General features: G+C 40.2%; 2 protein-coding genes across 2 annotated transcripts; both read right to left on the bottom strand.

Moving 5' to 3' along the window:
* Positions 1-9,416: 9,416 nt before the first annotated feature.
* On the bottom strand, positions 9,417-10,364 carry LOC136155669 (olfactory receptor 7A5-like). Its single transcript, XM_065917647.1, has one exon. It carries the CDS (start codon positions 10,362-10,364, stop codon positions 9,417-9,419), a length of 948 nt encoding a protein of 315 aa, XP_065773719.1.
* Positions 10,365-17,363: 6,999 nt separating this feature from the next.
* Positions 17,364-20,441, bottom strand: LOC136155662 (olfactory receptor 7A17-like). Its single transcript, XM_065917633.1, has 2 exons — positions 19,463-20,441; positions 17,364-17,548 (listed from the first exon to the last, which is right to left on the bottom strand). The coding sequence occupies exons 1-2, from the start codon at positions 20,439-20,441 to the stop codon at positions 17,364-17,366; spliced, it is 1,164 nt and encodes a 387-aa protein (XP_065773705.1).
* Between the last annotated feature and the right edge of the window lie 1,575 nt (positions 20,442-22,016).

Genomic DNA, 22,016 nt, shown 5'->3' with positions numbered 1-22,016 from the left:
AATTCTCTGAAAAAAAGGACTGATGAAGCAGTGATCATGTTAACAGGGAACTATAAAATAAAAACTAGTTAGAACTGAACACTACAATAAAGGAAATGACCAACAGCTAGAAGTAGTTAATAGTATACCAGGTAATACAGAAGAATGCATAGGTTAACTGAAATATAGAATCATGGAAATGACTCTGCCAGAAAAGAAAGAAGCAAATTAAAAATGAGAATATTTTGAAGGATGTTTGACTACATTAAGAACACCAACACTGGCATGACTGGAGTGTCTAGGAAGTAAAAGACAGAAGGAGAGATAGTCAAAAGGTATTTGAGAAAATTATGGCTGAAAACCTTCTCAAACATGAATAAAAAACCAGAATCAGGTACCAGAAGATAAAAGTGTCCCCCAAAAATGACAGCAACAAGAACCACACCAAAATCCATCCATGAAAACTGCAATATTAAAGATATGGATTTCTAAAGGAAGCAAAAGAAAAGCAGCATTGTGTAGAAAGGTGCCCCATAAGGCTATCAAATGATTTCCTCTGCCCCTTTGTTTTGTAGAAACATTACATGTCAGATGGGAGAAATCTGATATATATAAAGGGATGAGTGGGAAAAATCTGCAAACTAGGGCATACTACCCAGCAAGACTACCATTTAGAATCAAAGGAGAGATAAGGAACTTTTCAGACAAGCAAAGACTGTAACAATTTATCAATTCTAAGCCTACTCAACAAGGAATGATTTAGAATCTTCTCTAAGAAGGAAAGAAAAAGGCATACCAAGTGGGAAGAAACTATACAAAAGGCAAACCCCCACAAGTAAAGGCAAACACGTAGAAAGGCTGAGGATCAAATCACTTAAGCTAGAATGAAAATTTCATAGACAAAAAGAATTTCTAAAGTCAAGTATAGCTACAATAAGAATTAAAAGGATAGATAGTGAGGTGTTAAACATGACAACAAACACAAATGTAGCTCAGGAAGTGAAAATGTAGAGAATATTTGAAAGTGCAGGAACTTAAAAAACAGCCTGTTTTCAAAAGAAAATACAGCTGTAGGTCATCATATAAAAAGCCATTGTTTAACATACATCAAAAACACTACACTGGATACACAAAAACTAGAGAGAAAGAAACACAATCATTATTACTTTGCTCTCTAGTCACTCAGTCGTATCTGACTTGCTCCTTCCCGTGGACTACAACAAGTTAGGCTTCCCTGTCCTTCAACATTTCCCAGAGCTTGCTCACAGCATACCACTCAATAAAACATCAAACCTAAAGAAACACACAGAGGGAAAAAATAAGAACTGCAGCAGCAAGAAACAGAGAACACACTGGCAATAAGCAATACCTATGGATAATGTCTATCAGTGTCAGCAAACTAGATGTTCTATTAAAAAAGACATGATGCTTAACAAATTTTTCATAAATCTGTGATAGCCCACCAAAGAAATGAAATTTCCAAACATTTTCTTCAAAGGTACATAAACTGTGGAGTAGGAAAAAATAAAAATTGCTGTGTATAACACAGAGAATAAAGCTTAATAAAAAAAAGTGCCAAAATTGTATAAAGATGCTGAATCCAAAGAAGGAAAGAAAAATGGAAATTCCAGATTATATGTACAAGGAGAAAATTTCATTCCACAGTCATGAAAGAATCACAATTTCTGGTTCTGGGTCTTTGAGATATGCAATCCAGGGAAATATTATAATTCGTCTTTTATACTTAGTGTCAAACATAAACTCTTCACAGCCCCCTTTACATCTAGATTTCTCAGACTGTGGATGAAAGGGTTCAGCATGGGTGTGACCACAGTGTACATCACCGAGGCAATTGTACTTGAATGTGAGGTGTGGGTAGCAGCAGAGCTAAGGAACACTCCTAAGACTGTAAAAAAAAAAAAAACAGGGAGACAACCAAGAGGTGGGACACACAGGTGGAAAATGCTTTACATTTCCCTTGAGCTGATGTGATTTTACACACACAGGAAACTATTTTAGAATAAGAGTAAAGGATGCTGGCAAAAGGACTGACACCCACCAGGACAGCTGCAAAATACATCACTATGTTGTTAAGAAAGATGTCAGAACTGGCAAGTTGTACCAGCTGACTGAGTTCACAGAAAAAGTGGGGGATTTGCATTTCTGGACAGAAGGACAATCACAGCACCATTAAGTTGTGTAGCAAGGAAAACAAGGCAATCAGCACCCGGGATATCAGAAAAAGCAGTCCACAGAGGTGGGGGCTGTAGATGACCGTGTAGTGCAGGGGGTGGCGGATGGCCACATATTGATCATAAGTTATCTCACTCAGGAAAATGTCATCTAGTCCTGCACACAGTATGCAAAAATGCATCTGAGTGATGCAGCCTTCATAGGTGATACCTTTGCTCTGTGTCTGGATGTTCCAGAGCATCTTTGGGATGGTGTTAGAAATGAAACAGATGTCTACAAAGGACAGGTTGGAGAGGAAGAAGTCATGGGGGTGTGTATGTGGAAGTTCGAGCTGACAGTCAAGATGATGAGTAGGATCCCAAGCACAGTGACCTGGTACATGGAGAGCAAAAGCCCAAAGATGAGGGGTTACAGTTGGCTTCCTTTAAAATTCCCAGAAGAAGAAATCCTGAAATCTGTGTATTGTTACTTGGTTCCGTGGGGTGTAGTTGACTGCCAGGAAAAGGAAATAATGATAATTTTCACTCCTACTGGTATAATTCACAAAGCTGAAATACTGAAATTTCTATTTAGCTCTCAAGAAGTTGGTGTATATTTTATTTTCAGATTAATTCTCTTTGAGCGTATATGTGTAGATTTAGCAGCTTCAGTCTTGTCCAACTCTGTGCGTCTCCAAGAAACATAGCAAGCCAGCCTCCACTGTCCATAGGATTTCCCAAGAAACAGTTCTAGAGTGGGTTACCTTGCCCTCTTCCAGGGGTTCTTCCCAAACCTGAGATTGAACCCATGTGTCTTAATGGCTGCTGCATTGAAGGCAGATTCTAAACCGCTGAATCAAGAATCCCCTATGAGGGTATACTTCATTTCATTTCCAACTAGGGATTTTTGTCCCATTCTCATCACATTTGCTAAGAGGTCATATATTCTAGAGTTTTAATGTGATATTCCTTAATTCCTTTGAGAAATATTTAGTGCCAAGCATGATCAAAGCACATGGAGGGAAGAAATATAAAGTGCTGTAAAGTAAATCTCTCTCAATCCAAGGATAGTGAATGAGGATATTCAAATAAAATATCATAGAATATGTCAGAAGGTGATAATTGCTAAGAAGAAAACAAAACCAGATATAAAGGAGAGTGGTAGGAGGTGTTATTTTGTCATGAGTGTTTAGGAAAGTCCAACAAACTAGGTGATGTTTGAACAGATTCCTAATGAAAGAGACAAGGAGCTAGTGTGATGTCAGAATTGTGTACCTGGAAGAGGGAGCTGCCACTGCTAAGGACCTGAGGAAGATGCTTGTTCCACATGTTTGATAGTAAACACGGAAACCAGTGGGGCAGAGGGAAAAGCAGGACAGGCAGTGATTAGAGATAGTGTCAGGGATGCTGAGGAACAAGGTGGCCTCCTTTCTACAGTTGGACCTTCAGTCCAAGAGAATCCCTCCTTCCCTATGCTTCCTTGCACATGATCAAATTAGCTATAAATCCATACTGTGAATTATGTCAGATTCCGTTCTTAGTTCCATCTGTTGACTGAATTCTGACCTGTGTATATATGTCATTTAGCATATGATTCCAGGTGCCTCTGCTTTAAGAACTATTCTCACTTTCAAGGCATAAGTGCACACACGCACGCACACACACACACACGCACACAAGCACACAGACACACACACCATGTTCTTTTGGGTTGTGTCACTGCCATGTTTGGTCACACAGATTCACACTCTTTACACTGTGAGTGGTTACAGCTCAGCTGCTCAGGTCGAATTATTATTCTCCCAAAGAATATATCATTTTTACCATGAAATTCCAGTTTATAAACTTCTCATGGAACAATAAATGTGGGGTTCATTTTTGGTATAGCCAAATTCTGCTTGGTATTTAGAGAATAAAGGAAGAGAATGATAGAAACAGAGAGAAATGAAATGAACCTATGGACATTAAGGGAAAATAATATCCAATATACTAAAATGACCCCTGTTCAGTTCAGTTCAGTCACTCAGTCGTGTCTGACGCTTTATGACCCCATGAATCTCAACAAGGCAGGCCTCCCTGTCCATCACCAACTCCCAGAGTCCACCCAAACCCATGTCCATTGAGTCGGTGTTGCCATCCAACCATCTCATCCACTGTTGTCGCCTTGTCCTCCTGCCCTCAATCTTTCCCATCTTCAGGTTTTTTTTTCCCAAAGAATCAGCTCTTCGAATCAGGTGGCCAAATATTGGAGTTTCAGCTTCAACATCAGTCATTCCAATGAACACCCAGGACTAATTTCCTTTAGGATGGACTGATTGGATCTCCTTGCAGTTCAAGGGACTCTCAAGAGTTTTCTCCAACACCACAGTTCAAAAGAATCCATGCTTCAGTGCTCAGCTTCCTTTATAGTCCAACTCTCACATCCATACATGGCTACTGGAAAAGCCATAGCCTTGATTAGACAGACCTTTGTTGACAAAGTAATGTCTATGCTTTTTAATGTGCTGTCTATGTTGGTCATAACTTTCCTTCCAAGAAGTAACTGTCTTTTAATTTCATGGCTGCAATCACCATCTACAGTGATTTTGGAGCCCAGAATAACAAAGGCAGTCATTGTTTCCACTCTTTCCCCATCTATTCGCCATGAAGTGATGGGACAGGATGCCATGATTTTAGTTTTCTGAATTTTGAGCTTTAAGCCAACTTTTTCACTCTCCGTTTTCACTCTCATCAAGAGGCTTTTTAGATCTTCTTCACTTTCTGTCATAAGGGTAGTGTTATCCACATATCTGAGGTTATTGATATTTCTCCCAGCAATCTTGATTCCAGCCTGTGCTTCCTCCAGCCCAGCATTTCTCATGATGCACTCTGCATATAAGTTAAATAAGCAGGTGACAATATACAGGCTTGACGTACTCCTTTTCCTATTTGGAGCCAGTCTGTTGTTCCATGTCCAGTTCTAACTGTTACTTCCTAACCTGCACACAGATTTCTCAGGAGGCATGTCAGGTGGTCTGGTATTCCCATTTCTTTCAGAATTTTCCACAGTTTGTTGTGATCCACACACTCAAAGGCTTTAGCATAGTCAATAAAGCAGAAGTAGATGTTTTTCTGGAACTCTCTTGCTTTTTTGATGATCCAGCAGATGTTGGCAATTTGATTTCTGGTTCCTCTGCCTTTTCTAAAACCAGCTTGAATATCCGAAGTTCACAGTTCATGTATTGCTGAAGCCTGGCTTGGAGAATTTTAAGCATTACTTTATTAGCATATGAGATGAGTGCAATTGTGTGGTAGTTTGAGCATTCTTTGGGATTGCCTTTCTTTGGGAATGGAATGAAAACTGACCTTTTCCAGCCCTGTGGCCACTGCTGAGTTTTCTAAATTTGCTGGCATATTGAGTGCAGGACTTTCACAGCATCATCTATCAGGATTTGAAACAGCTCAACTGGAATTCCATCACCTCCACCAGCTTTCTTCATAGTTAGGCTTTCTAAAGGGCACTTGACTTCACTTTCCAGGATGTCTGGCTCTAGCTGACTGATCACACCATCATGATTATCTGGGTCTTGAAGATCTTTTTTGTACAGTTCTTCTGTGTATTCTTGCCATCTCTTCTTAATATCTTCTGCATCTGTTAGGTTCCTACCATTTCTGTCCTTTATTGAGCCCATCTTTGCATGAAGTGGTCCCTTGGTATCTCTAATTTTCTTAAAGAGATCTCTAGTCTTGCCCATGCTATTGTTTTCCTCTATTTCTTTTCATTGATTGCTCAGGAAGTCTGTCTTATCTCTCCTTGCTATTCTTTGGAATTCAGCATTCAAATGGGTATATCTTTCCTTTTCTCCTTTGCTTTTTGCTTCCTTTCTTTTCCCAGCTATTTGCAAGGCCTCCTCAGACAGCCATTTTGCTTTTTGCATTTCTTTTTCTTGGGGATGGTCTTGATTCCTGTCTCCTGTACAATGTCAGGAACCTCCGTCCATAGCTGATCAGGCACTCTGTCTATAAGATCTAGTCCCTTAAATCTATTTCTTACTTCCACTCTATAGTCAAAAGGGATTTGATTTAGGTCATACCTGAATGGTTTAGTGGTTTTCCCTACTTTCTTTGATTTAAGTTTAAATTTGGCAATAAGGAGTTCATGATCTGAGCCACAGTCAGCACAAGCTCGGGTGGCTGCGACATCGCACAAGCGTGACTGAGAGGTGCTACCCCAGGTCTGAGGTCAGGGGAGGCAGCCAAGAGGAGCTACCCCATGTCAAAAGTAAGGAGCAGCGGCTGCTGGAGCAGCCGTGAAAAGATACCCCAGATCCAAGGTAAGAGAAAACCAAGTAAGAGGTAGGCACTGAGAGAGGGCATCAGAGGGCAGGCAGACTGAAACCACAATCACAGACAACTAGCCAATCTGATCACACGGACCACAGCTTTGTCTAACTCAGTGAAAATAAGCCATGCTGTGGGGGGCCACCCAAGATGGATGGGTCATGATGGAGAGGTCTGACAGAATGTGGTCCACTGGAGAAGGAAATGGCAAACCACTTCAGTATTCTTGCCTTGAGAACCCCATGAACAGTGTGAAAAGGCAGAAAGATAGGACACTGAAAGATGAACTCCCCAGATCAGTAGGTGCCCAATATACTACTGGAGATCAGTGGAGAAATAACTCCAGAAAGAATGAAGGGATGGAGCCAAAGCAGAAACAACACCCAGGTGTGGATGGGACTGATGATACAACCAATGTTTGATGCTGTAAAGAGCAATATTGTATAGGAATCTGGAATGTTAGGTCCATGAATCAAGGCAAATTGGAAATGACCCCTGAGACAATGCAATATAGAGATATCCTTGCTTCATCAACATTCCAACTCCAGTGACATCTCCTTGATGTCTGGAAAAATAATAAAGAAAAACATCTTTTGTCCAAGTACATAGAAAATGATATGACATGGAACATCTTACAGTTTGCATATCCTTATAGGAAAGCAAACAATTGGAATATAAATTACTAATTCAATATCAGAAATAGGCAAAATACAACAGAAATTGGATATGCTGTATATGAAGCATATGAAACAGTAGAAGGCTTCTTATCCTTAAGGACTTACCCTATTTGTTTCCTCCTGTTTATTAAAAAAAAAAAAAAAAAAAAAAAAAAATTCCCTATACTTACCTTCTACTTTTACTGGCAGCATTTTATGCCTCCTATTCCATCTAACAGGATTTCCCTGGTAGCCAGAAAGTAAAGAATCTGCCTGTAAATGCAGGAGAGGTGGGTTTGATTACTGGGTCGAGAAGATCCCTTGGAGAAGGAAATGGCAACCCAATCCTGCATTCTTGCCTAGGAAACACTATGGACAGTGAAGTTGGGTGGGCTGCAGCCCCTGTGATTGTCATGGAGATGGAAACACATAAGTCTATCCACTGATTTTTTCTTTCTTCTTCTTTCAAAAGCTTTGTACAATATAACGGGGAGGCATGACACGTTTAAAGTGTTGAGAGGGGAAAACATGCAAACTCGGGCATTCTACCCAGAAAGACTAACATTTAGAATTGAGGGAGAGATAAGGAACTTTTCAGACAATCAAAGACTAGTTGGATTCATCAATTCTAAATGCACTCTACACAGAACATTATAGGACCCTCTCTAAGGAGGAAAGAAAATGGCATAAATAGTGGGAAGAAACTATGAGAAGATGAATCCCTGCGAGAGTAAAGGCAGACTCAGAGAGAAGCTGAGAGTCAGATCACTGAGCTAGTGTGAGAAGTCAATAGGCAAAGTAATTGGAATATCAAGTATAGCTGCAATAAGAATGAAGGGGATAACTAGGGAGGTATCAAATGTGACTTCAAAGACACAAAATGTAGGGCAGGGAGGGAAAATGTAGTGCTATTAATATGTGTATGAACTATTCATGTCAATGTATGACAAAATCCACTACAATATTGTAACGTAATTAGCCTCCAACTAATAAAAATAAATGAAAAAAAAATCGAAAAAACAAAAGATCACTTGTTTTTAAAAGTAGACATCTTTGTTTATCATACATCAAAAATCGACACAAGACAAAATCTAGAGAGACAGGAATACAAGCATATCACTAAATAAAATCATCAAATCACAAGAAGAGAAACACAAAGAAAAAAGAAAAACAAAGAACTACACTAACAAACAGAAAACAAGTTAACAAATTGGCAATAGGTAACACCTATCAAAAATCTCTATAACTGCCAGTAGATTAAAGATCTCCTAAAGAACCGACTTAAGACTAAATATTAAAACAACTAAGATCATAGCATCTGGCTCCACTACTGCATGGCAGATAGAAGGGGAAAAGGTGGAAGCAGTGACAGATTCCTCTTCTTGGGCTCCAAAATCACTGTGGACGATGACTGCACCCATGGAATCAGAAGATGATTGATTCTTGGCAGGAAACCGATGATAAATTTAGACAGTGTATTGAAAATCAGAGGCATTACTCTGCCAACAAAGGTCCACATAGTCAAGGCCATGGTCTCCCCAGTGGTCACATATGGTTGTGAGAACTGGGCTGTAAAGAAGGCAGAATGTGGAATCGTTGACGCCTTTGAACTATGCTGCTTGAGAAGACTCCTGAGAGTCCCTTGGACAGCAAGGAGATCAAACCAGTCAGTCTTAAGGGAGATCAACCCTGAATATTCACTGAAAGGACTGATGCTGAAGTTGAAGTTCCAGAATTTTGGACACCTGATGCAAACAGATGACTCATTGGAAAAGTCCCTGCTGCTGGGAAAGACCAAGGACAGAAGGAGAAGAGGGCATCAGAGGATGAGACGGCTGGATGGCATCACCGATGCAGTGAACATGAACTTTGGCAAGCTCTGGGAGATGGGCAGGGACAGGCAGGCCAGCCATGCTGCAATCCGTGGGGTCACAAAGAGGTGGGCACAACTGTGTGACTGACCAACAACAGACTAAGTGCTCTGATGAAAAGACATTCCTCCTGATGAAGTCTCCATGATTCTATGATACTCCCTCAAAGAAATGGATTTCCAAACAATTTTGAAACAAAGATAGAAAAATGGTGGGTAGGAAAAAATAAAAACTGTCCATATATAAGACTGAGAATAACACGTAAAAAGAGAGTTCCTAAAATTCTACAAAGATACTGAATTCAAAGAAGGAAAGAAAAATGGAAATCCCAGAAGATAAGGGCAAGGAGCAAAATTTCTTTCACAATTATCAAAGAACAATTTCTGGTTTTGATACTTTGAGTTATGCAATCCAGAGCACTAATATAATTGGTCTTTTATACTTGGCATCCAATACAATGTCTTTAGACCCTCTTTTATATCTCGGTTTCTCAGACTGTAGATGAAAGTGTTCAGCATGGGTGTGACCACAGTGTACATCACTGAGGCAATTGTACTTGAATGTGAGGTGTAGGTAGTCCCAGAGCTAAGGAACACTCCTAAGGCTGTAAAATAAAATAGGAAGACAACTGAGAGGTGGGACACACAGGTGGAAAATGCTTTATGCTTCCCCTGAGCTGATGTGATTTTACATATGCAGGAAACTATTTTAGAATATGAGTAAAGGATACCAGCAAAAGGGCCACCACCCACCAGGACAGCTGCAAAATACATCACTATGTTATTAAGAAAGTTCTCAGAACTGGCAAGTTGTACCAGCTGACTGAGTTCACAGAAAAAGTGGGGGATTTGCACAAGTGGACAGAAGGACAATCGCAACACCATTAAGCTGTGTAGCAAGGAAAACAAGGCAATCAGCACCCAGGATATCAGAACCAGCAGTCCACAGAGCAGGGGGCTCATGATGACCATGTAGTGCAGGGGGAGGCAGATGGCCACATACCGATCGTAGGCCATCACACTCAGGAGAATGTCATCCAATCCTGCAAACAGTATGTAAAAATACATCTGGGTGATGCAGCCTCCATAGGTGATACCTTTGCTCATGTTCTGGATGTTCCACAGCATCTTTGGGATGGTGGTGGAGGTGAAACAGATGTCTACAAAGGACAGGTTGGAGAGGAAGAAGTACATGGGGGTGTGGAGGTGGGAGTCTGAGCTGATGGCCAGAATGATAAGTAGGTTTCCAAACACAGTGATTAGGTACATGGAGAGGAAGAGCCCAAAGATGAGGAATTGCAGTTCTTCTTCTTCTGAAAGTCCCAGAAGAAGAAATTCTGAAATTCGTGTATCATTCCCTGGTTCCATGAGGTGGAAGCACCTACCAGGAAAAAGGAAAATAATATGATTCGTTTGCACACAAGCTGGCATAATTCACATAGCTGAAATACTGCAATTTCTATTTAGCCCTCAAGTAACTGATCTTAATAGCTTATTTATAGAAAAGTTCTCTTCCAACGTATACTCCATTTCATCTCTGACAAAGAATTTTTGTCCCATTTTCATCACATTGGCAAAAAGCTCATCTATTCTAGAATTCTAATGAGGTATTTCTTCATTTATTTGAGAATTACATATTTAATGCTGACCCAGTAGCAATGCTGAAAAATAAATCTCTCACAATCCAAGGATGGTGAATGAGGATATTCAAATAAAATATGATAGAATATGTCTGAGTGTCACAGATGCTATGAAGAAAACAAAACCAGGTATAAAGGAGAGAGTGGCAGGAGGTGTTATTTTCTCCTGAGTGTTCAAGGAAGAGTTTCAAACTAGGTGATGTTTGAAGATTCCTGAAGAAAGAGAGAAGCCTTTGTGATGTCAGAAGTGTGTGTCTAGCAGAGGGAGCTGCCACTGCTAAGGACTTGACAGAGATGCTAGTTCCACATGTTTAAGTGCAAACAAGGAAGCCAGTGGGGCGAAGGAATAAGTAGGAGAGGGAGTGATTAGAGATGGTGTCAAGGATGCTGAGGGACAAGGTGGCCTCCCTGCTACAGCTCAACCTTCAGCACATAGAGAATCCCTCCTTCCCTGCGGTTCCTTGCACTTTATGAATTTAGTTTAAAACCATCCTGTGAATTATACCAGTTTCCTTACTTAGTTCCATCTATTGACCAACTTCTGACCTCTGTATTATAAGTCATGTTAACATAAGAGTACAGATGCCTCTTCTTTAAGGTTTGGTCTCTCTTCACAAGGAACAGGCAAACACACACACATACACACACACAATGCTTCTGGCTTGTGTTACTATCATAAACTGGTCACCCTGATTCACCCTCATTAGGCCATGAATGGTTACACATCAAGCTGGTCAGATCAAATTATTATCCTCCAAAAGAATGTATTATTTTTACCCAGAGGTTCCAGGATATTTTTTTTAATTTTTGTGTCTTTAGTTGAAGGATAATAACTTTACAGAATTTTCTCATTTTCTGTCACACCTCACCATGAATCAGCCACAGGTGTACATATATCCCCTCCCTTCAGAATCCCCCTCCCGTCTCCCATCCTATCCCACCATCGAATTCCAGTTTATAAACTTCCCATAGAATAATAAATTTGGGATTCAACATTGGTATGGCCAATTTCTTCTCAGTATTCAGAGAAGAATGAAAAGCATGAGAGAGAAAGAAACAAGAGAGAGAGAAATGAAATGAACATAGGCAAATTAAGAGGGAAAATATCCAAAAACTCAAATGAGCCTTGAGACAATGCAACAAAGAAAGTTTCCTTCCTTCATCAGTATTCCAACTCCAGTTGTGCATCTCCTTGATGCCCAGAAAAAAATAATAAAGAAAAATATATTTTTCCAAGGACATAAACAGGGATATACTCATGACGTGATATATCTTACAGTTTAAATATCCCTAGAGAATAAGCAAATGAAATAGAAACTACCAATTCAAAAGCAGAAATAAGTGAAATACAACAAAAGTTGGATATATCTTATATCAAGATGCAGAATACTTCCTTTTCTTGAGGCGTTTTCCTACAGGCTTACTTCAGCTCATAAATAAGATTATTAGACTTATTGTCTACTTTTACTGGAAGCCTTTTACACCTCCCAATCCTTCTAAAGGGGCTTCCTTAGTGGCTCATTGGCAAAGAATCCGCCTGCAATCCAGGAGGCCAAGGTTCAATCCCTGGGTCAGGAAGATCACCTGGAGAAGGAAATTGCAACCCATTCTAGTATTCTAGCCTGGAAAATTCCATGGACAGAGGAGCCCAGTGGGCTACAGTCCATGGGGTCACAAAAGGGTCAGACACAAATTAGAGACAAAACCACCACCACCTGTTCCTTCTAACTGAACTTCCTCTGTTACCATTTGTCAACATTGAGGAGTGGAGGGTTCACTTTATTTTTAGACCTAACTAGATATACTAATATTAGAAAAGCCAAAAATAACCACAGTGACCTCTGGCCTCTGGATATGCTAGATTGGTCCTCAGGTGACCTCAGGTACATGCTCCTGGCTTCCGTCCTCTCTGAACCTCCCCTGAAATGTGTGCAGAGCTCTCACCTGCCTGCAGACTGAGAGAGAAGGCTCTCCCTGTAGAAGTCCAAATCCTTTCTAAATGATTAATAATGTAGACTGAATTTTTGTGCCTAAACAAGACAACAGGAAGGGATAAAATCAAGCATCGGCTCCCAGACAGATTCAGGGATCTGAATTAAGAACTAGGTACTCACAAAACAAAGTGGCACAGGTGGAGGGGCTGCAGCAGAGGAGATATTTGCAGCTTCTTGTGTCAGCTCATAGGGCTTCTCCAGTGGCTCATGATAAAGAACCCACCTGCAATGCAGGAGTTGCAGGAGATGGGGGCTTGATCCCTGAGTCAGGAAAATCCCCTGGGGGACTGCATGGAAACTCACTCCAGTATTCTTGCCTGGAGAATCCCATGGACAGAGTTACACAGAAGGCTACAGTCCATGGGTCGAAAAGTGTTTGACAGGACTGAAGGGACTTAGCAAGCATGCACACATGTCAGCTAATTAGGCATATTTTCCTTTTGTTACTCCAGCCTCCAAGTACATGACTTCCCTTGGGGACACTGGGCTGGACACAATGCAGTTATTTTTCTATTAATTTTCTGTTACAAGATGATTGCATTATAAGTTGGCTGACTCAGCTTTTATCACTCCTCCCCCTTTAATTCTCCTGCTTTCAAAGCACTAAGACTCCCAGAATCTCATCACATCCCTAAGATCTAATTCTTCTTTAAACTATCACACTGAGGATTTGTCTTGATGAGTTCCACTGGGTCTTCAAAGTTTTGATCTGTGATAGAGAAAAAAACAAAGAACTATTATTTCCCTCTTGAGAACTGGAGACGACATTGCTCCTTCAGTGTAAAAGTGTGGGTATTATACTGCCTGGATTTATGCCAGTTTTTCCAAGTCAATTACAAGTTTCTCAGTTATATCAGAAGTCAACAGCTTCCCTTTAGTCTCTCACTGTAAAATGTTTATAACTATAAGAAAAATATTTATATGTTGTTATGATACATGAAAATCGCTCAGTCCTGTCTGACTGTTTGCCCCACATGACCTATACAGTCCATGGAATTCTCCAGGCCAGAATCCTGGAGTAGGTAGCCATTCCCTACTCCAGGGGATCTTCCCAACCCAGGGATCAAACAGAGTCTTCCACATTGCAGGCAGATTATTTACCAGCTGAGCCACAAGGGAAGCCCAGGATCCTGGAGTGGGTAGCCTATCTCTTCTCCAACCGATCTTCCCAACACAGGAATTGAACCAGTGTCTCCTGCATTACAGGCGGATTCTTTACTAACTGAGTTATCAGAGAAGCCTGATATGATATTAACATGACCGTAAACCAGGCTTCCCAGGTAGCTCAGTGGTAAAGAATATGCCTGCCAATGCAGGAGATGTTAGAGATGCAGAATTGATCCCTGAATAGGGAATATTCCCCAGAGGAGGAAATGGCAACCCACTTGAGTATTCTTCCTTGGAGTATCCCATGGACAAAAGAGACTGGCAGGCTACAGTTCATGGGGCTGAAACCAGTTGGACACAACCGAGTGACTAACACATGACCATTAAACTATCTTAGCATGTTATAGTGATTGTCAGATTTAATTTTTAAATAGTGCGATTTTGAAGTAACACTTTTATGAACTCCATTCTCCATTGTCAGATTAGAATTCAGAACGATTTTATGTTCTGCTTAAAAGTACAAACCAAGCAAGGACTGGAGTCTGGATTGAGGTCTTTTAGTTCTGGAACTCTGGCCCAGTGATTCTCAACCAGACGCAATTTTGACACTGGAGATACTTGGCAATATCAGAAGGGATGCTACTGATCTCCTATAAACCACAGAACAGCACCCAATACAAATAATTCTCCTGCTCAAGACAGCGTAAGAATGTGAGAAATCCTGTCCAGACAAGAATATCTATAAATTCACTGTTCATACAAATCACCAAGGTCTGTGGTTCCAATGCAGATTTGGATTCCTCAGGTCTCTAGTGGTCCAGGGACTGTGTCTCTGATCATTTGAGTCAGAATATCAGATTCCAGTTCAAATTCTTTACACCCTGATAAAAAGGGAACTTCTTTAACACGACCACTGGTGGTACTTTGTTATTTGCCACTCCAAATAATCTTTTCAGATCCCTTTATGTGTCTTCATGCTTAGACTATAGATAAAGGGGCTAAGCATGGGTGTGATCACAGTGTACATCACTTAGGTGATTGCACTTGATCCTAAGCAGAAGGGCATGAGTAACCACAGGGCTGAGGTATACTCAAAGCCTGTCCAATGAAACAAGGATACAAGTGAGGGGTGAGATGCACAGGTGGAAAGCACTTTGTACTTCCCCCAAGCTGATGGTGTTCCAGATAGAGAGGAACCTACCTTAGAGAAAAGGATGCCAGGTAAGACATTTGTTGTTCTGTCACTCAGTTATATCTGACTCTTTGTGACCCCATGGACAGCAGCATGCCAGGCTTCCCTGTCCCTCACCATATCCTGGAGCTTGCTCAAATTCATGTCCATCAAGTCGGTGATGCCATCCAAACATCTCATCCCCTGTTGTCCCGTTCGCCTGCTGCATTCAATCTTTCCAACCATCAAAGTCTTTTTTAACAAGTCAGCTCTTTCCATCAGGTGGTCAAAATATTGGAGCTTGAGCTTCAGCATCAATACTTCCAGTGAAAATTCAGGATTGGTTTCCTTTAGTATTGACTTTTTTCATCTCCTTGTAGTCCAAGGGACTCTCAAGAGTCTTCTCCAACACCACAGTTCAGAAGTATCAAATCTTCAGTGTACAGACTTCTTTATGTTCCAACTCTCACATCCATACATGACTACTGGAAAAACCATAGCTTTGACTAGATGGACTTTTTTCAGCAAAGTCCCTGCTTTTTAATATACTGTCGAGATTTGTCAAAACTTTTCTTCCAAAGAGCAAGTGTCTTTTAATTTCGTGACTGCAGTCACCATCTGCAGTGATTTTCTAGCTTAAGAAAATAGTTTCTTACTGTTTCCATTTTTTCCCCATCTCTTTCCCTTGAAGTGATGGAACCAGATGCCATGATCTTAGTTTTTTGAATGTTGAGTTCTAAGAATGCTTTTTCACTCTCCTCTTTCACTTTCATCATGAGGCTCTTTAGCTCCTCTTCACTTTCTGCCATAAAGGTGGTGTCATCTGCACTTCTGAGGTTATTGCTATTTTGCCTGGCAAACTTGATTCTAGCTTGTGCTTCATCCAACCTAGCATTTCTCATGGTATACTCTGCATCATAGTTAAATAAGAAGAGTGACCATATACAGCCCTGATGTACTCCTTTCCCAATTAGGAACCAGTCCAGTAAACCTGAAATATAACAGTTTCAAATTACATCATCGTGTCATTAAGAAAGGTGTCACAATTGACTAGTTGGATCTATTATTTGCTTTTACAGGAAATGTACAGAATTCCAAGAAGATACAGAAGGACATTTGCAACACTGTTAATCTTTGTAACAAAGAATGTAGGGCACTCATGCACCAAACACCAGAACCAGCAATCCACAAAGTGTGTGTGTGTGGTGGGGGTGGGGTGGTTGGGGGATGTTCATGGGGACAGGGTAGTGCAGAGTTAGACAGATGGCCATGAAGTGGTCATAGGTCTTTGTGGTCAGTACAATGCTGCCCAAATCTACAAAGAGTAGGTAACAGTATATGCACAGGTTATGGTTTTGCTTTCTTTGGGATGGTGGTGAATGTGAAACATATCTTAAAAGAACAGATTGGAAAAGAAGAATTACATGGGTGTGTGGAGGTGGGAGTCAGAGATGGTGGCCAGGATAATGGGCAAGTTCCTAAGCACAGTGATATGGTCCATGGAGAGAAAATGTGCAAATATAAAGTGCTGCAGTTCTGATTTCTCTGATAAATGCAGAAGAAGAAATTTTGAAATCCGTGTATCATTTCCTGGTCTCATGTGGCCCTCATCAACTTGTTGATTTTTCTCTTTGATAATAGCTGTTCTTCCTGTGGAAGGTGTGCCTCATTGCATTTTGGTTTCTGTTTCTCTGAAGATTAATGATGTTAAGCCTCTTTTCATGTGTCTGTTGGCAATTTGTATGTCTTCCTTGGGAGAAAATGTCTATTGAGGGTCCTCTACCCATTTTTTATGGTTCTTTATTTATTTTTTGGATTAAGTTGCCTTAGTCTGATATATAGTTTAAGTTTTCTGTTTCTGCCTATCAACTTAATCTTTTGGGTACTTTCGCCTTCTCATTTCAAGTAGAAGAGAACACTTCAACTTTGCTTATAAGACAGTTCTGGGTGCTGAACTCCCTCAGCTGTTCTTTATCTGGGAGAGCCTTTATTTGTTCTTCATATGCGAATGATACCTTTGCTGGATGGAGGATTCTTGGCTAGCAGTTATTATATCACCATTGTTTGAGAATGACATTCCACTCTCTCTTGGACTGTAGAGTCTCTGCTAAGGAATTTGTTGATAATCCAATGCAGCTATCTTTGCAGGGTGCTAACTTTTTTTTTCTGGATACCTCTAATGTTCTCTCTTTTTAATAACTTTTATTGAAATGTAATTGATTTACAGTGTCATATTAGTTCCAGTTGTACAGCAAAATTATATATATATTCTTTTTCAGATTCTTTTTCCAGTATAGATTATTACAAGATATTGCATTTATTTCCCTGTATTTAATTTCCTAGGTCCTTCTTGATTGCCTATTATATATATATATATATATATATATATATATATATATATATATTAGTATATAAAAGCAGCATTCTTTCACTGACTTTATAAAAAAGTCTTTATTTATTTGCTGTATTTCTGACTGCCCCGAGACCGCATAGCTCTGCGGGGCCTTTCTCTGGTTGCGGAGGTGGGGACGCTACTCCTCACTGCGGTAGGAGGACTTCTCACCCCGCTGACCTCTCCTGCCGAAGAGCGCGGGCTCCAAAGGACAGGCTCAGCAATCGCGATGCCCCGGCTTCGTGACTCTGGGGCGTGTGGAATCTTTCCAGACCAGGGATCAACCCAACACCTGTTCCCGCCTTGGCAGGCAGATTCTTACCTACTGACCCACCAGGAAAGTCTTTTCTTTCATTGACTTTTGACAGTTTTAATATGTGTGTGTTGGAGAAGGTCTTTTGCACTGAAACATTCATGTGTCCTATTATAGTACCTCTGTGGATGTGTGCATTCAGTTCCTTTCCCAGACTTGGGAAATTATCAGCTGTTATTTCTGTACATAATCTCTCTGTTCCTGTCTCCCTCTCTTCTGCTTTTGAGACACCCAGTATCCTTCTTACCTCTTCTAATAGAGTCAGAATTTGATTCTGTATTTTCACACTTCTGTGATTAAATCTGCTCTTTGGATCTCAGGGAAGACCTAACAGACTAAACTTCTCAACACACTAGATGAAGGAGACACAGGAGGGTCTCTCTCTAGGAAGACCCCACAAGGTCCTGCTCAGTTTCACAACTAACTGATAAAATATTAAAATTGAATTGAATTTAACATAATTGTAGTAGTCTCACTCTGCTTGTTTGAAGCATTTATTATGATATATTAAGATAACTGTCGTGACTACACTTCTATTCACCTTTATTTTATATAAAATATGAAACAAAAAAAGTGAAACAGTGTCTTTATTGGTATCCCTTTGAGATCATGTGGAGAGGGTGGAAGAATATGTATGCTTGCACAACAGGATTACAAGCTTTCCAGGGACTCATCCTTTAATTTTGAGGATGATATATAATGGTTGATATAAATACCATTCATTTTCTACCCTTTAGTGGTTTTGAGAAAATTCTGAGGAGTGGAAGAGATTTCATTTTGAGGAATGGGAGGAATCATATTTTGTGGAGACAGTGGAAATTTCAAACAGACACAAGACAATAATTTATTAAAAACCAAAACATGCCTACAGTCCTTCAGCTCAATTAATACACCTTGCAAATGAACATTGACAGTCCACATGTTAATGAATACATGAGCTGCTACATGCATCTTTCTCACAGATTTAATATCTGTCTCACCACACTTAGGTTTAACCCTACTCTAGAGCCTGTGTGCTCCGTTCCTCTATCATGTCCTACTCTTTGTGATCCTGTGGACCTCACCCGCCAGGCTCCTCTGTCCATGGGATTTTCCAGGTATGAATATTGCAGTGTTTTGCCATTTACTTCTCCAGAGGATCTTCCAGACCCAGGAATCAAACCTGCATCTCATCTCCTGCATTGGCAGGTGGATTCTTACAACTAGCATCATCTGGAAAGTCCACTCTAAAGCCATACTATATCTATTTATTCCTTTATAGGTAACTTCAGAGTAGATTCCACTTGGAGTTGTATTTTATTGCCAATGACTAATTGCTAATGACTGTGGTAGACCAAGTGAACACAAGGATATACAGAAGACCAAAAACCTAGTGAGAAAAATACCCTTGACTAGTGACAACAAGCACTGTGTTAAGTTTCAATTACCAAAGAGAGCATTAAGGTAGTGATATGTAAAGAACTATTTTCACCAAAGTCAGAAACCGTGGTCTCAGATTCGTTTGCCAGGAAGCATTTTCCCAACTTATGGGAATGGTACATCTCATGACTATTTCTTTTAGTCAAACAAAAGGAAAAAATACTCAGTATGGCCTATTTTATTTTATAGGAAATAATTATTAAGAGATCCATGTAGACTCCTGAAATAAATGTGTGTATTTTTCAAATATTTCACCTCCAAGATTGGAAATGTAATTTCGAGAGTAGGAAAATGAAAAAGGGAAAAATCAAGCATGTCAGAAATATCACAAAATACATAAATTGTATAAAATCAAAATCAAAATAGAAATGCCAAATAGAAGAGAGAAAGCTCTACTTCCACAATTTAATCAAAGACTGACAACACTGACCTGATGCTTTGAGTTCTGCTATCATGGGCCCTAGGACAAGAGGGCATTTTACAGTCACCTTTTCAAAGAGTGTTTTCAGACCCCTCTTTAAGTCTTTATTTCTCAGGCTGTAGATGAAGGGGTTCAGCATGGGTGTGACCACAGCATACATCACTGAGGCTGTTGCACTTGAGTGTGAGCTGTGGGTAACAGCAGAGCTAAGGTACACTCCTAAACCCGTACAATAAAATAAGGAGACAACTGCGAGGTGAGATGCACAGGTGGAGAATGCTTTATACTTCCCCTGAGCTGATGACATTCCTTGTATGGAGAAAAGTATCTTAGAGTAGGAGTAAAAGATGCCAGTGAGGGGACCACCAGCCAGCAGTAGAGCTACAGAATACATCACCATGTTATTGAGAAAGGTGTCAGAACAGGCAAGTTGGATCATCTGATTGAGTTCACAGAAAAAGTGGGGGATTTCTAAGACTGTGCAGAAAGCCAGATGCAACACCATTAAGCTTTCTAACAAGGAATTCAGGACGCTGATGACCCAGGACACCAGCACCAACAGTCCGCAGAGCTGGGAGTTCATGATGACTGTGTAGTGCAGGGGGTGACAGATGGCCACGAAGCGGTCATAGGCCATCACGGTCAGCAGTAAAATGTCTAGTACTACAAAGAGTGTGAAAAAATACACCTGGGTGATGCAGCCTTCAAATGTTATAAGTTTGCTCTGAGTCTCGATATTCCATAGCATCTTTGGGATGGTGGTGGAGGTGAAGCAGATGTCTACAAAGGACAGGTTGGAGAGGAAGAAGTACATGGGGGTGTGGAGTTGGGAGTCTGAGCTGACGGTCAGGATGATGAGCAGGTTTCCAATCACAGTAATCAAGTACATGGTGAGGAAAAACCCAAATATGAGAGGCTGCAGTTCTGGTTCCTCTGAAAATCCCAGAAGATGAAATTCGGAAACCCTTGTTAGGTTTTTTGGTTCCATTTGGTGAAGGAGAGTACCAGGAAGGGGGAAAGATGACATGACTAATTTTCTCACAAACGTGCAGTACTCACATGGGTGAATTGCTGCCTTTTATATTTTGCCATCCTAGAATGTTTTAAGAAAGCAAGGATTTTTGAAATTATCACTGGTATTTATGCTCACCAATCTATCAAATGACTTCCCCAATGGTTCAGATGGTTAAGTGTCTGCCTACAATGCGGGAGACCTAGGTTTAATCCCTGGGTCAGAAAGATCTCCTAGAGAAGGAAATGGCAACCCTCTGCAGTACTCTTGCCTGGAAAATCCTATGGACAGAGGAGCCTGGTAGGCTATAGTCCATGGGGTCAAAAAGAGTCAGACATGACTGAGTAATTTCACTTTCACTCTAAAGATATTAACTCCAAAATTTTGTTCATAGATTTTGTGCACTTTGGGGAACCACTTGAGTCATCTCTAACTAGCAAACTTGGGTAACTATCAGTGTTTCAACCAAGATGTCATGTATTCAGGTTTTAATGAAAAATTCTTTTATGCATCTTAAAAATATAAATTGAATAGTGACAAAGTGTCAATATTGTCATTGCAGGGAATGCAGCGTGCTGAAAACAAAAGCTCCTAAGATCCCATTTTGGTGACAAAATATAAGCCAACAAAAATTATATAGCATGTCAGATGGTGGCAAATGATATGAAGAGAAAAAAAAGAGGTATGATGTAGAAAGTCAAAAGGGAGTATGATTTTTCATGTATATTTAGATAAGGCCTGTGAATAAGGTGATATTTGAACAGAGATCTTAAGGATGACAGAACTAGGGCCATGAGCATACCTGGGACAGTGCATCTTGGCAAGGCAGCAGCTAATTTGAAGGTTCTGAGGAAGGTGCTTGTTTAAGATGCTCCAGTCCAGGAAAGGAAGCCAGTCTGGTGAGGGACATGAGCCAGAGGGAGAGTGAGGAGAGATGGTGTCAGAGGATGTTGAGGAACAAGGCAGTCTCCTTCCTGCTGCTGAAACTTGAAGTCACAGGGGGTCCTTCATCCATGTTTTTTACCTTCTTCACTTTGTGAAATTCAATATTAATAAAGCCATCTGAGAGACAAATGATGGAAAATCCAAAACCAATTTCTAAAGAAAAGGTTATGATAGTTATAATTTATATCACTAATTCAATTTTTTATTTTTATAACAAAAGACATTGAAGGAGATACTATGACAGCAAGTTGTTATAATATGAAATAGAAGCACTGTCTGAGTTAGAGTTTCTTCTTACTTAGAAACATATGGATTCCAGTATGCATGTGGAAGATAAGGGTGACATTTATTCAAATGCAAAGAAGAGAAGTTTTCAAATAAAGGCTGAACATGATGCAACTTTTAGAATAGATTTAGAATGAAAGGACCATGAAGAGTAAGAGATGTGGAAGTAGTTCAAAATATGCAAAAGTGTGATGTATTTGCACCATGTATGAAGAAGAACATTCCTTTTCAGTGTTTGTTTAAGGCAAGGATTTGCAAGCGAGCAAGGATTTGCAAGTGAAGAATATTTGAATGATGGCTCAATTCCTTCAGTTAAAAAAA

Source organism: Muntiacus reevesi, chromosome 1, assembly GCF_963930625.1.
Source record: "Muntiacus reevesi chromosome 1, mMunRee1.1, whole genome shotgun sequence".
Lineage (NCBI taxonomy): Eukaryota > Metazoa > Chordata > Mammalia > Artiodactyla > Cervidae > Muntiacus > Muntiacus reevesi.
This window is presented reverse-complemented; position numbering and strand designations above follow the sequence as displayed.